Here is a 15,122-nt window from a genome sequence, read left to right on the forward strand (position 1 = left end):
AGGGTTGGTGATAGAATTAAATGCGACAGGGTTGGAACAAGGCCTGACACACAGTAAGTACTCTAAACTTTAGCTAATATTATTACTTGCTGTTTATATAGATTTAAGGATAAAATGCATACATTATCCAGGGAAAATAAATTTCAGTGTTCTCCTATTTGGGAGTATTTCAGATCAAAGACAGATATAAACTATAAAATACTAGATATGGAGTTTAAAATGTAAATTTGGAATCTGCATGTTACTAACTACACTACCAACTGCTCTGAACCATGGGCAGTTCCTGTAATTCTTGTTGGTCACATGATCTGTAGCTCTGACCGTCCTCCTCAAAGGTTCCCCTCACTCGGTCCCCTCCAAATCATCATCTCCCAGCTGTTGTCCTCCCATCTCCTCAGGCTCGTGAGCAATTTATACAGGATGAAACCTCATTACATCGTATCTCAACTATCCAATTTTCATAGAAGCCACCATATTTCCTTAATATTTGACCATCAAAATAGGAAAATACCAAAATGCGTGGCAATGCACAAAGTAATTTTACCTCGATAGTGTTTTTCATTTTGTGGAATAGCTGTTGAAAATGGCCCTCCTTTGGACTGGCAGAAAACCTGGAAAAATCTCCAGCAAATAAAGTAGGAATTCCTGATTTGGCTTCTGGTCGCCACTGGAGGTTGCTTGCAGCAATTAATGTGTGAGGTTTAATAATGTCCTCGTTAAGGTCGGCCCAAAACTTTATTGCCAATAAATTATGGCATTCATCTGACAAATAGACCAAAGGAGCAAGACCTAAAGAAACAAAACAAAACAAAACACCCCACTTCATTATATATGTTAGGTAAATTTAAAAAATGCAAGGAACTTCTAATATGCCCATTTGTTTTGGTATGCTAATGATAAAAACAGATCAAAACAACTAAATTTAGAGAAAGCTCAGGATTTCCAAAGCTGTTGCTTATCGTGCTAAAATTTTAATGCCAGTATGACAACATATTCTATTACTGAGGCCATGGGGAAGCAGGTATACACTGCTGGTGGGAATACAAATTTGTGCAATCCTCTGGAGAAAAAAATTGGTAGAACCTAGCAAAGTGACCCACGTTTACCTTTCCACTCAGCAACTCCACTTCTAGTACTCTATTCTGAAGATGTACTTCCAGTAATAGTGAGATACATATGAACAAGGTTCAAGAAAATACTGTGTACGAGCTTATTCACTGAAGCACCGTTTGTAGGTAATTATAAACGATTTAAAGCAGCCTATATTACAGAAGAGTAGTATGGCACATTCAGACAATGCTGTACTATGCAGCTGTATGAAAGAATGAGGAAATGCCCTGAAAACACAATGGTCCAAAATCTTTGGGATGAAGCAACAGCTGTTCTAAAGAGGGAGGTTTACAGCAATACAGGCCTACTTCAAGAAATAAGAAAAATCCCTAATAACCTTTACACCTAAAGAAAATATAAAGAGAACAAACAAAACCCAAAGCCAGTAGAAAGAAAGAAATTATAAAGATTAAAGCAGAAATAAATGAGACTAAAAAAAAAAAAATCAATGAAACCAAAAGCTAGATCTTCGAAAAGATAAACAAAATTGATAAACCAGATTAAAGCCAGACTCATCAAAAAAAAAAAAAAAAAGAGAGAGAGAGAGAGAGAAAGGATAAAACAAAATCACAAATGGAGGAGAAATAATAACTGACAGCACAGAAATACAAAGGATTAGAAGAGAACATTATGAAGAATTATATGCCAACAAATTAGACAACCTAGAATGCATAAATTCTTAGAAACATGTAACCTTTTTTTTTTTTTAAAGATTTTATTTATTTGACAGAGAGAGGGAGAGAGTAGAGCGCACGAGCAGTGGGGACAGGGAGAAGCAGGCTCCCCGCCAAGCAGGGAGCCAACATGGGGCTCAATCCCAGGATCCTGAGATCATGGCCTGAGTCAAAGGCAGACGCTCAACGGACTGAGCCACCCAGGCATCCCTGAAATATGTTAACCTTCTAAAACTAAATCAGGAAGAAACAGAAAATTTGAACAGACTGATTACCAGGAATGAAATTGAATCAGTAATTTAAAAATTCCCAATAAACAAAAGTCCAGGACCAAATGGTTTCACAGGTGAGTTCTACCAACATTTAAATAAGAATGACTACCTCTTCTCACACTATTCCAAAAAAATAGAAAAGGAAGGAGAACATCCAAATTCATTCTATGAGGACAGCATTACCCTGATGGACACAGATGTAAAAATACTCAGCAAAATATTAGGAAACCAAATCCAACAATACATTAAAAAACAAACAAACAAACATTCACCACGATCAAGTGGGATTTATTTCTGGGATGCAAGGGTGTTTCGGTATTCACAGATCAATCATCGTGATACATTACATCAATAAGAGAAAGGATAAAAACCATATGATTGTCTCAATAGATGCAGAAAAAGGATCTGACAAAGTACAGCATACATTCATGATAAAAATCCTCAACAAAGTAGGGTTAGAGGGAACATACAATAAAGGCCACATATGAAAAACACATAGCTAACATCATATTCACTAGTGAGACCCTAAGGTCAGGAACAAGACAAGGACGCCCACTTTCACCACTTTTTATTCAACACAGTACTGGAAGTCCTAGCTGCAGCAATCAGACCAAAAAAAAGAGAGAGAAAAGACATCTAAATTGGTCAGGAAGAAGTAAAACTTCCACTATTTGCAGATGACATGACACTATATAGAAAACCATAAAGACTCCACCAAAGAACCATGAGAACTGATAAATGAATTCAGTCAAGTTGCAGGATTCAAAATTAATACACAGAAATCTGTTGCGTTTCTATGTACTAATAATGAAATAGCAGAAAAAGAAATTAAGAAAATCCCATTTACAACTGCACCAAAAAGAACAGAATACACAGGAATTAAAAAAAAAAAGAGAAAGCTCTCTATTCACTGTTAAGTGAAAAGAGAAAAGCACACCAAAAAAAGACTAAAATTTGTTACCCTTCATATAAGAAAGATGTTGCTATAAGAAAATATATACATGTATCTTTCCACCTGTAGAGAACAAACACAGGAAGGATAAACCAGAAACTACAGAGATAGGATGTGGGTAGACAGAAGGGGAGGAACAGCACTAGGGTAGAAGGGATGAGAGAGACTGACACTTCTTGGAGTATGCCTTTGTGCAGCTGACTCTTAGAATGCAGTATTTCACACACCCTTCACATAGCCCACAAACAAATAAACCCAACCAGATAGGAAATTCAAAATGGAACACAAACATATTTCCTGGCCTTTCTATCTAAAAGGGCCTAGAAGCAATGGTACCTCTGAAGTAATGAGTACATAGTCTAGCAAGCAGATGTTGGCTGTAAACACCAATTTCTCAAAAAAAAAAAAAAAATCCAGGGTTCCTTGGAGAAGTAGTTGATTCAACTTCACTGGGGCAAGGAACATACAACATGAACCTGGAACATCTCGTTGATGCCAAACAGTAAAGAGGTGCTCAAAAAATTACAGGAGTCAACCTGAAAAATTTCCTAATGGCCTAAACTGAAACAATTGGAGCAAAACAAAATAATGCAGGTACTGAATTTTAACCCACAGAATAAAATACATATTCATTAGTCCATACTATAAATCAATATAAATCAATTAGGAAGTCAATTTGGGGAAAAGAGGCAGCTCTTACAGTGGAATTCCAATGAATTCCAATAAATGGAAAAGAAAAAAGGAAATCATTAGGCAAATACTACAATAAAAACTGTTGCAAACAAAATCAGCTGATGGATGCTAAAATTAATTGGTGAAAAGTCTGAGGTGAAATAGGACTTGCACAGTCTCAAAGAATCTGCTCCAAGGTTAAGGTGGCACCACCTTAACCAAATGCTCAAGGTTGCCACTCTCAGTAATAAGCAACATCAACTTCATTAACCCCTTGATACTAGAGAAGGACAGGCACAACACTGTTTCTGTGGTAATTTTGCCAAACATGTATAACCTTATTCCAGTCATGAGAAAACAGCAAACCCAAATGGAGGGAAATGCTACTAAATAATTGATCAGTCTATTCAAGAGTCAAGATCATGAAAAACAAGAGAAGACTGAGGAATTATCAAAGACTGGAGGAGAATAAGGAGAAATGATGATGGAATGAAAGTGGGATCCCAGAATAAAAAAAGGAAAATAGCATGACAAACTTCTAATTCAATTACATTCTATAGTGTAGGTAATAATATTGTGCCAATGTGAACTTCCTGATTCTGATCATGGTACCATGGTCATGTAGGATGCTTACATTAGGGGAAGCTGGGTGAGAGATATTTGGAAAGTCTGTATTATTTTTGCAACTTTTCTGAAGGTCTGAAATTATTCAAAAAAAAAAAGTAAAAAAATTTCAATGCCAAAAATGGGAGGGGACCACTGGATAAACCAGGACAGGACAAAGGCACTAACCATTCAATCCTACTATTTAGAATTCCTTGTCTCTGTAAGAATTACATTTCCCTTTATAAATGACAGGAATGGATTCCATTCTCAGATAATGATTTGTTTATTCTATTGCAAACGATGGTAATTCCTTTTATTTCTTTCAATTTTATAAGTAGATTTATTTAATGGATTTTAATCTTAAATATTAAAAATTGCTTTTAGAGAAATTATATTTCCCAAGCATGTTCGATTTTCTAATTTTGGAATTTGCCTCTAATTATATTCAAAACTTGATTATAGCCCTTCTATCAAATGCCCTTCTTTAAACTATGTTTTTCAGGGCGTCTGGGTGGCACAGTCGGTTAAGCATCTGACTCTTGATTTCAGCCCAGGTCATGATCTCAATGTCGTGAGACTGAGCCCCACATTGGGCTCCATGCTGAGCATGGAACCTGCTTAAGATTCTCTCTTTCCTTCTCTCTCTGCCTCTCCCCCTCCCACTTGTTCTCTAAAGTAATGAAAAAATAAACTCTGTTTTCCCCCAATTATGAAAGTAATACACGTTTACTGAAAAACATTTAGAAAATGCAAAATATAAAAATCAGCTTCCAGGATAGTTTCCTCTCTTCATTTTTTCCTAGAGATTTCATAGCTAAATCAAATTGTATACGTTGAAAAAAAAAAAAAAAACCAGAAACTTTACTTATTTCTCTAATTACCATGCATCTTGTACAAATGGTAACAATTGGAAGAATTTTTTAAAAGTAACACTTTTAGAATGTTGGCACTAAAAAAATCATGAAAATAAAAGGATAAGAAGAAAATTATTTTGTTGGTTTATAGTCTGGGGCTGCTCTGAACTTACGCATAATTCGCTGTACCTTTTAAATTCTTTTTAGAAAATTTCACTGAAAGGATAAAGCACGTAGCAGTTTCTAAACCTCCGTTCACGAATTCTCCGGCCAGCGATGTTGTGTGGGTGCAGAGCCCTCCATCTTCAGGTCCAGCGTGCGCTTTCAGGGAGCACTGGTTATGGCCCGCTGCCACCTGAGCTCCCTCTCCCAGGCTCGCCCTCCGCTGTAGGGCCCGCTCTCTGGAGGAAGCATGCGTCCAGTGACTGGCCCCTAGCCTCAAGCCGGCATGACCCTGAGGGCCATGCTCGCTGCAGAGTCCCCACGGGACACACAGGTGCTGTTCTGGGGGGCGCTTTCCAGGAAATCTGAGGGTTTCCCAGGGAAACTGACCTAAGAAGTGGTCTCATTTAAGTAATTCACTTTATACCAGTTTTTGTAATGTAGTAACAAAACAGACTGAATGCTAGAAGTCCCTATTTTAAGTCCAATTCTCAAATGGTTGGGTTGGGTCTGGTTTTGTCAGCGGGAAGTGTAAGAAAGAACACATAAGCATTAGAGCCTGAAAGTATGGGTTCCAATCCTTTACATAACTGTGACCTTGGGCAGGTTATTTAACCTCTCTGAGCTCCAGTCTCCCCATCTGTAAAGTGGAATAACAGCAAATGAACAGTGTTACTATGAGGACTTTATGAAGTTCTCAACAATTACCTGCTCCCCCACCCTGCCCTGCCCCACTTTGTTAGAAGTGGGGACAGAAAGGAACTAAAACAGAGTCCCTGTCCTTGAAGAGATCACAGTATCATGGGTGGGGAGGAGGGTCAGGAATGTGGGGACAGGCCCCTGGGCCATGTGATGCACGTGATGGGTGCCGACCCAGCCATGACAAGCCGCGGCAGCTGAGCAGGGAAGCTCCGACCCTGGCACAGGCATCTGGCTGGGGGGGGGGGGGGGGCTGTAAGCTGGCTAAGGCATGACAGCCTTTCTTCAATTCTTCACGAAGGGAGGACAAAGGGCACTGTAAGCGAAGTGAACACATATTTAAAGGTAGGAAGTACTAAATGTTCTATATAGTGGGTCAGGAACACGAAGTCACAACAGTTGAGCTGAGGTGTGTGGGGTGGTGGCTTAAGGCAGGCAGCAGGTGAGTTTTTCAGGTATATGAAGGAGTGTGGGTTTCGTTTTCTAAGGGATAGGAGCCACTGAAGATTTTAAACCAGGAGACATCATGATCAGATTTGGGTGTTAGGTAACTAGTACCTCAGGCTTAAGGTGGCACTTTGAAGCTTTCTGTAACAGAATTTTCTTCCTCTAACAGTTAACATCAAACGAAATAAAAACAGAAAGAAATGTTCACCAAAAACACAAATGAGGGATACCCTGATATAAAATTTAAAAATTAGTGATGAAGGAAAGAAACAAGACTGTGGATAAGGCCAGGCACAGAAAGGCTCAGCTTCTAATTCCTTTCCCCAAACTGGTGAAATGACATGTAGCTTGAGAATGTTATTATCCTTAAACCTAAAGGAAAGCAAACGGCCTGCGTCTCTTTGCCTTCTTCCTCTTCTGATCAGAAATAATGAAAATGGCCGCAAGGGAAGCAGGTGACCAGGACTGACTGACAGAAGTGAATGTTCCAGGGTGTTAATGGGTTGAACTGTGCCCCACCCAAGATGCTCAAGTCCTAACCCTCAGTACCGGTGAATGTGGCCTTATTTGGTAACAAAGTCTTTGCAGATGTAAGCAAGTTAAGATGAAGTCATTACGGTGGGTCCGACCCAATGTCCTTATAAAAAGGGGAAATTTGGACACAGACACGTACATGGGGAGAACGCCATGTGAAGATGAAGGCAGAGATCGGGGTGATGCACCTATAAGCCAAGGAACACCAAAGAATGCCAGCAAACCAACGGAAGCTAGGAGCAAGGCACTAAACAGATTCTCCCTCACAGCCTCAGAAGGAACCAACTCGGCCAACACCCTGATTTTGGGCTTCTGCTCTCCAGAACTGTGAGACAATACATTTTGGTTGTTCAAGCAACCCGTTTGCAGCACTTTGTTACGGCAGCATAGCAAATTAATACACAGGGTGACTCACTCAACTGGGGAAGACAATGTAGAACAGAGACAGTATCTTCCAGGGATACACAACATACAGTGGAAAGAAACTCAAGTACTCAGCCATCACGTGATAACTAAGAGGGGAAGACAATGATTTGGGATATGGCAGCAAGTCAAGACCCGCCTTTTCCTCGGCACACACCTCACCTCCTCACCACTATCTGTCCTGCCCGGGGCCATCAGAAGTGGTTTCAGGTCAGTCTGACAAGCAGCCAGCTCCCAGGTCCTGCTGTATTCCCTGGGCTGTCTCCAGAAAGCTCTGCACACTGACTCCTTTCACACCATCTCCTACCTCTCCCTGTCTGCTGGAGCGCCTTCCCTGGACAAATCCCCACTCCGCTCAACCGCTCCTGTAACTGCTGTCCTTACCAGCTTGCTGGCTCTCCTCGGATGGCACGGCTGCCCCTGCAGACCTCTTGTGCTCCTGGCAGTCAAGCTGGCGTAGGTGACTCCCCTGCTCCTTGCAGGCTGCTGCTACCCCCCCCCCCCCCAGAAAGCATTCACCCTCCTCACTGGGCCTTTCTCATCAGTATATACCATCTCATCAGGCTGCTATTGGTTTTTTCATCAGAAAAAACATTCTCTTGATCCCAACTCTCTTCCTTGTGAGTGCTCCATTTCCCTTCTTTGCTTAAAGCATGATCTTCTTGAAATGGCTGCATTCTATAACCTAATATGCATGCCTCTCCATGCGTCCAGCGTCCTCCCTGGTGCTGAAGCCAACAGTCCCTTCCTGGCCCTCACCTCGCTGTCTCGGCTATCAAATACCATCTGAGACTGAATCACTCTCACCTCTCCGGGATTCTTCTTCCCTCTGCGCTTTCAGTGCAGCTCACTGTCCTAAGTACTTCTGCCATCTTTCAGTGGCTCGTCCTGTTTCTTCCACCGAGTCCTTTACATCTCCCTGCCTCTAAGCACCAGCGTGCCCGAGCTGCTTCTCCAGCTACTCCCGCATCCAGTGACCTTGGCCGGTCTCACAGCTTTAAATATCACCTGTATGATGATGACGTCCTAATTTATCTTTATGTCATAGCCCAGACCACTCCCCCGATCAGACTCCTGTATATCCAACTGTCGAGCAGAAATCTCTGTTTATACTAAGTGCTAAAACTTAACTGACCAAACTGAGCTCCTGACCCTCAACACATACCCTGTTTTTCTTGCACTCTTCCCCTCTCAGTAAATGGCAACTCTTCCCAGGTGCTCAAACCAAACACCTTGGCATTAATTCCTTGACTCCTCTCCTTACCCTACCTACACTGTCTGCCTCCTTCAAAATACAGTCAGAATCTCGCTTACATGTGGAATTTAAACAACAATAACAACAACAAAAATAAACAAAAAAAACCAAACTCATAGAAAAAGGGATCGGATTGCCTGGTTGGGAAACAAATCTGCCCTCTGTGTTGGGAGGCAGACAGGATCTCCATCCTTCCAAGATTTTCTGCTATGCAAACATTCTTGAAGTGAGAGTCTGAGACAATGGCTGCTATAAAATGTGCATTAACATCACAGAGAATAGCCTGCCAACACCAGGAACTAATGGGACAAGGGGAAAATAGCTAGCAAGGTGGTGGATTTTAATCCAACCATATCAATCATCACATTAAAGCTGATCAGATTAAACAAACCCGTTAAAAGACAGGCCCTCAAACTGCATAAGAAAACAAGATCCAACCGTGTTGTCAGAAAACCAATTTAAAGATGATGGTAGGTTAAAAACAAGAGTGGGGAAAAGATGTACCATACAAACAAGAACTAACCACAAAAAGTAGGAGGAGCCACACTAAACAAAGTAGGTTTTAGAACAAGGGACATTAGTCCAGATAATGAGGGATACTGCCGAGAAGCTGGAGATGGAGGCTTGAATGTTCAATAAACTGCAGAGGCAGATTATAATTATTTGTCTAGTAATCATTCAAATGCTACAAAACATTTCTAGCAATTTCTTTAAAATCAAATAGCACAGAATGGGATGTAAGTTCTTACCCTGTAATAATGCAGAATTGCTTTTCATTAAGAATTAAGGTTAAAACAGGCTTACTTTCAAATCACTAGTCACCAAATTTGCTGATTTGTTAACTCCAATTAATCTTAAGGGAAGACAAATTTTAAAAAATATTATTTTTCAAAAGCATCCATAAGATGTTACAATTAAAAACACACTGTGTATTACCTATTTTTTTCACAACAGAAACTACAAATCCTATTAGGTCCACCTCAGAACAAGGTGGTTGGAAGTCTGGATCCAATACTTTGCTGAAGTAAAGGGGCTCCCTCGGCTGATAAACTTGGAATAGGATTTCATCTGAAGCCTACGAGGAAAAAAAAAATCAGTGTATGTAGATTCTATAAACTAATATGCATTCATCAAAATTAAAAAACCATAATGAAAAGTTTGTACCGGTAGTTGTTGATACTGGGTTTTCTTTGTTGCTGTTAGCTGTATGTTAGCTTTTTCAGATTTACTTTTAGATTGTGATGTTGCAAGATGATAGATTCTGTATCTCTTTCCTTCTGTTAACAGGGAATATAAATCTGATGATGGACGCCAGATACTCAGTGTAACTAGATAAAGAGGAGAAAGATATAATGGAAGAACTGATAAGCATTACAATTCTTGTAAAACAAATACCGAAACAACAAAGATCTAAGGATTATAGCATTGTTTTGAGGGCAGTGGTAGCCCATTTTTACTCCTCTGATACAAGTTCACTTTATACTTTATCTAGCATTTGAACTCATTTTATTAATGTAGTACTTTAACTTATAAAATTTACATACTGACCTGAATCTTTTTCTTTTTTCCCATAGCTTATGATACGCAACTTCCACACGGTTGTAACATTCCTTGATAAAATTTGTTCTCCTTGCTCAGCAGATTCCATAGCCTTCCTGAATTCCAACTGGATCTGTGCTTGCTTCTTATCATTCAACATCTGTCTGTGATTATTCAAGGCTCTTAACTGCTCTTCACTAAAGTAACCCTATGATCATTTAATATATTAAGGCAAATGATATTAGAATAAAAAGCAAACAAAAAAACTCCTCATCCATTGTAAATGCATCTCTTTAAATGGGGATAAAATACAACAGAATTCGAGTTCACTTTAACAATATGACAATATAAAATTTGAGACTCAGCTCATCACATAACAAGTATTTTCAGGTGCCTTAAACTGTTCACTTATCTTTGTGACAAATTTCCCGAGGGCCAAGACAACCCCCTACTTATAAATGTATTCTAATAATCATAACCACTACATTATAAATGGCTGACATTTGAGTGCTCCCTGTATCTGAGGATTGGATCTGTGTGTGGTAAATGTATTAATTCATTTAGTCCTTACAATAACCCAATGGGGTGGGCACTAGTATTGTTTGCATGTTGTAGAAAATGAAACTGAGGTACAGAGAGAATAAATAAGTTGCAGGGGCGTATGTGGAGGTAGTTCAAGAGCTCTCATTCTTAACCCGAGGTAGTATAATTTTATTAACTCTCTGGAACAGCAGATAGTGTTGAAAACAGACGCATGCTACAAGCACTTACCTCTGCCTCCTCACTTCTCTCCTGCTCATTTTAGCAAACTGCTGTCTGTATCTCTTGGGACTCTCACCCAGTACAACAAAAATGAATGAATAAATAAACAAAAAAATCAAATAAAAGATGAAATGGAATCCTGACTCACATTGCACTAGACTGCAGCTGCCTCACACATCTTAATATCCTAATCCATACTGGGAAGGGAAACTATGGGATCTGTGTACTCTGAACAGGTCTTTCTAAATACGCAGATAATGTTTAAACACAAAGTCCCCCAACATTCAACATGGTCACTGAAAACAAACCCTTTGGGCAGGGTCTTTTAGAAATGGATGGCTATTTTTCCCTCCAAGAATTGCAATGAAAACTGTATCTAAGTGAAATCTCTAGAATCATGTACTCTCAGGACTTAGTGAGAAGCCCCTCACAGGCTTTCCTTTGACAGAGGTGGTGGGGAGACCCAAGAGAGAAATCATTTGTCCAGCTACAGAGTGGCAGGCCCAGGGCTACAACTTAAGTCTTCCAACTCTCATTCTGCCCCCTTATTTTCTCCTTTAAATAAATTCCATAAAAGGAAACAAGACTAAATAATATTTTGTTAAATTTTGTGATGAAATTAAAACTATTTTCATGATGACTCATAGAAAGCATAGCTTCAGTAAGAGGCAAATCATTTTTCAGGAAAGCATAATAAAGCCTTAACTGACAGACTTTCAGCAAGTATACTCACAGGGTTTAAACCCAGACTCACTCCTCACAGGCAGAATCTGAGTTGTCACATTTGGGAATATGAGCAGTTCTATTCAGAAAAGCAGTGCTTACTCTCTTAAGGGAGTTTTGTCTATTTTGTAGTCCCACTAGTTAAGAAAGTTAAGGCTATATACTAGATTTACTGTCATCAAATAAATGAGATTAATCAATAAACAATAATTTTCCTCAAATTCCCTCTCCTTCCTATGTAGCTAATTAATCCTAGAATTTGCATTAACTGGATATCCAGGTGTCTAAAAATTCAGGAGATAGCTTAACATATAAAATGATGTTCCAATATTAGTAACTAACATGGACGTGGAACTTTATAATAGTACACTTTTATATACATTATCTAATTTGATCCTGAAACAACTGATTTTATGCCCATTTTATAGCTATTTTATGCCCAATTGGCAAATAAATGGCATAGCCATAATTCTAACACAGTTTAGCGCTTCTGACACTTTTCCACCAAAATACTCTTACGGTAGAAGATTAGGAAATAAACTCTAGGTAGGATCTGAGAAAGAAGTGAGCATATGGAAACTGAGACAATGCTTTGAAGATACTTGTTTTACCTCAAATGTAAACAAGTTTTGCCTGTATTTTAAACCACATTTATCTAATATATAAAATTATTTAATTCTTCTATCCTCCATTTGGTATAGAACTGCAAATGTACTGCACTGGTCTGGCCCATCCCTGAGGACCCCAGAAATGTATACATCCTCTTTGAGGAACACACCCTTTCAACACAGCACTTGCCTTAATGGCCAGAAGATGGACTAGAGCTTCCCACCATAAAGGAGGAAGATTAAGACCCACTGGATGCCCTCTTACTCTCTCACCTCCAGATAACTCGGGTCTGGTGCATTCGTCACTGCTTCATAAAGCTCTGCACCATCTTGCAGAGCACAGACTTGCTGTCTTGTTAATGCACATGATGGTATACATCGTTTTGTTATATTTTCTAGGAAAAAAAGCATCATTAATTAGCCAAACCACAAATTTAAGAACACTGAAAGCTAGAGAAAAAGCAAAAAGTACCCAAAGAAGGGAGGCTAAAAGGTAAAACACAATTTATCTGCTAAAAGTTTTCTAGGAAAATTTCAAACTAGTGTACTCACTCATGGTTTAAAAAATTGTCACAAAGACAGCTTACTTAGAGTAACTTGTAAATTAAGTAAATGATTTCATGATTTACTTAATCATGAAAATAGCATGAGCTGGTGAATCGAATATTGAGAGTCCAATTTTTCTGCAGATTTATATAGAACAGGAAGTTGAAAATCATGAAGAAACGCAGAACATAAAATTTTCAGCAAATAACAAACATAAATGTCATGTCCTTTATGCTAAAAATACTGTGATTTTTTTATTATTAAAATTGCTGCCACAGGGAAAACAAGATCTAGCTCCAGGTGTAATAACATATAAATCAACAACTACAACAACGAAAATGCAAAAGTTATATATAAAGTAGGTAAGGATATTGAAGAAAGAAAATGATACATGGCTTGGGGAAAATAATTTTTGAGTGCTTATCCTTCCTTTTTATTGAATATATTTGACATATAACACTGTGTAAATTTACCGTGTCCAATGTGTTACTTTGATACATTTATATACTTAATATGATTGCCACTGTATTGATATTTATCACATTAGTACAATATTGTCTATATTCATTATACTGTGCATTGGATCACTACAGCTTATTTGCTTGTTGTTGTTTTACCCTTAAACACCATCAGTTTTATCCTCCCACCCCTCATCCACTGATAACCACCATTTTACTCTATTTGTTTATGAGTTTGATTTAGTTACATTCCTTATGTAAGTGACATCATACTGTACTTGTCTAGGGGAAAATAATTTGGCAGTTTTCTCCCTTGCTGCTGATCTTTCTCTAATACCAAAAAAGGATACTATAAACACTTTAGTACTGAAGCTTAAGAGGAAGTTTACTTAAGACTTCTGAAAAGTGCTGTGGTTATGTAATGTTTCATTGTCTAAGACAATCACAAGTATCTAAAAGTTCAGTGTGTTGAATAAAGAGGTGATAATTTGGGGTCACTTCAGTGCTTATCTGTATACCTATGTAATTCAGATACAGAATTAGGAAAGAGAAGTCTATTATTCAAAACAAAGAAATTCACTCAATTACAGAGGTTAAATCAGAAGCCTCTAAACATCTTATAAAAAAACACTTATTCTCATATTAAAAAGAACTTGTAATATACAACTCATTTACCGTCGTGCTTTTCAAATTCCCCTTGAATTTTATTGAATAAGACTTCTAGTTTCTTTTGTTGGGCTTCTGCATATTTTGTTGCCTCCTTTTCTTCCTCTCGTTCATTCCGAAATACACATATTCCAGATAGGGTCCTCTCCATCCACTGTAAAATGTGTCAAACAAAGATACATGGTAGCGAGGGATCATTCAAATTAATTGTCCCAAAAGGAAGAAATACATAGTAAGCTTTAAGAATATATCATACCTGTATTGGGTATGCTCTTTGAACAACTACATCAACACAACCAACATTTCCTCCATCACTGAAAAGTGATGACAAGGGGAGAGGGAAAGGCCTAGGATCAGGAGAGAATCCAAGTTTGGCATACCAGCGAGCAGGACGAGTACTGTTAGCAGAAATCTGGACAAATTAATGAACAAATCGATTTATAAGTTTATATATTCAATTCTATTTCAGATGTCATAACATTTTCATTCATTTCTTTCATTCATTCAAACATACTCATTTTCAAAAGCCTCATGAACATAAGAATGTAGAAAAACTGTACAAAAGTGAAAACACTTTCAAAATATAGTCTCTCAAAAAATTGTTTATGCTGTTGTAGAGTCTTAATGTAAATATTACTATTAGAAAATTAATAAGTCTTCAATTTAAACATGATGGATTAAAGACCTAAAGGACAAAGAGAACTGGGGAAAGAAGGGCAGTGGATGAGACATTAGCAAAATTTTGGAAGCTAAAAGTTTATTGGACAACTGGTAAATAATGAAGCATCCTGAGAATGATTACAGTTAATAAAAATAACAAACATTTCTAAAGCACTTCTTATGGTGCCTGGATAGTGTTAAGTGCTTTACATCTACTAACATTTAATCTTTACAACAATCCCAAGACTTATTGCCATTTTACAAATGACAAAACTCAAGTATAACCTGCTCAACGTTACTCAGCTGGCAAACTTGTATGGAGCCACTAGGAAACAAAATAATTTAAGGAAATCCCTCAGAATTTGGAGGCAACAGGTCCCTCTGAAGGAGGGAGCATGAGGTGTGGCTGAAAACAGAAGGAAAGATAATTAAGACCTCAGATTTCATTTCCTATCCCAAGGAGTCCTTCCCTCACACCAAGAAGAAGCCAGGACAAATTA

At 38.4% G+C, this 15,122-nt stretch overlaps 1 protein-coding gene and 1 long non-coding RNA gene across 2 annotated transcripts in view; one reads left to right on the top strand and one right to left on the bottom strand.

The window, feature by feature from the left end:
- Positions 1–15,122, bottom strand: part of BRCA2 (BRCA2 DNA repair associated) — a 61,189-nt gene that overhangs the window by 3,604 nt on the left and 42,463 nt on the right. Inside the window, exons 18-24 of the mRNA XM_035003579.1 lie at positions 14,219–14,374; positions 13,972–14,116; positions 12,566–12,687; positions 10,209–10,407; positions 9,825–9,988; positions 9,597–9,735; positions 545–789 (exon numbers count right to left, since the gene is read on the bottom strand). Of these exons, the coding sequence (XP_034859470.1) occupies positions 545–789; positions 9,597–9,735; positions 9,825–9,988; positions 10,209–10,407; positions 12,566–12,687; positions 13,972–14,116; positions 14,219–14,374 (1,170 nt within the window). The remainder of the gene's footprint in view (positions 1–544; positions 790–9,596; positions 9,736–9,824; positions 9,989–10,208; positions 10,408–12,565; positions 12,688–13,971; positions 14,117–14,218; positions 14,375–15,122) is intronic.
- Positions 9,621–10,265, top strand: LOC118009526. Its single transcript, XR_004678960.1, has 2 exons — positions 9,621–9,758; positions 9,948–10,265. It is a non-coding gene; the product is annotated as an uncharacterized LOC118009526 (long non-coding RNA).

Source organism: Mirounga leonina, unplaced genomic scaffold, assembly GCF_011800145.1.
Source record: "Mirounga leonina isolate KUSES-001 unplaced genomic scaffold, KU_Mleo_1.0 Mir_127, whole genome shotgun sequence".
Lineage (NCBI taxonomy): Eukaryota > Metazoa > Chordata > Mammalia > Carnivora > Phocidae > Mirounga > Mirounga leonina.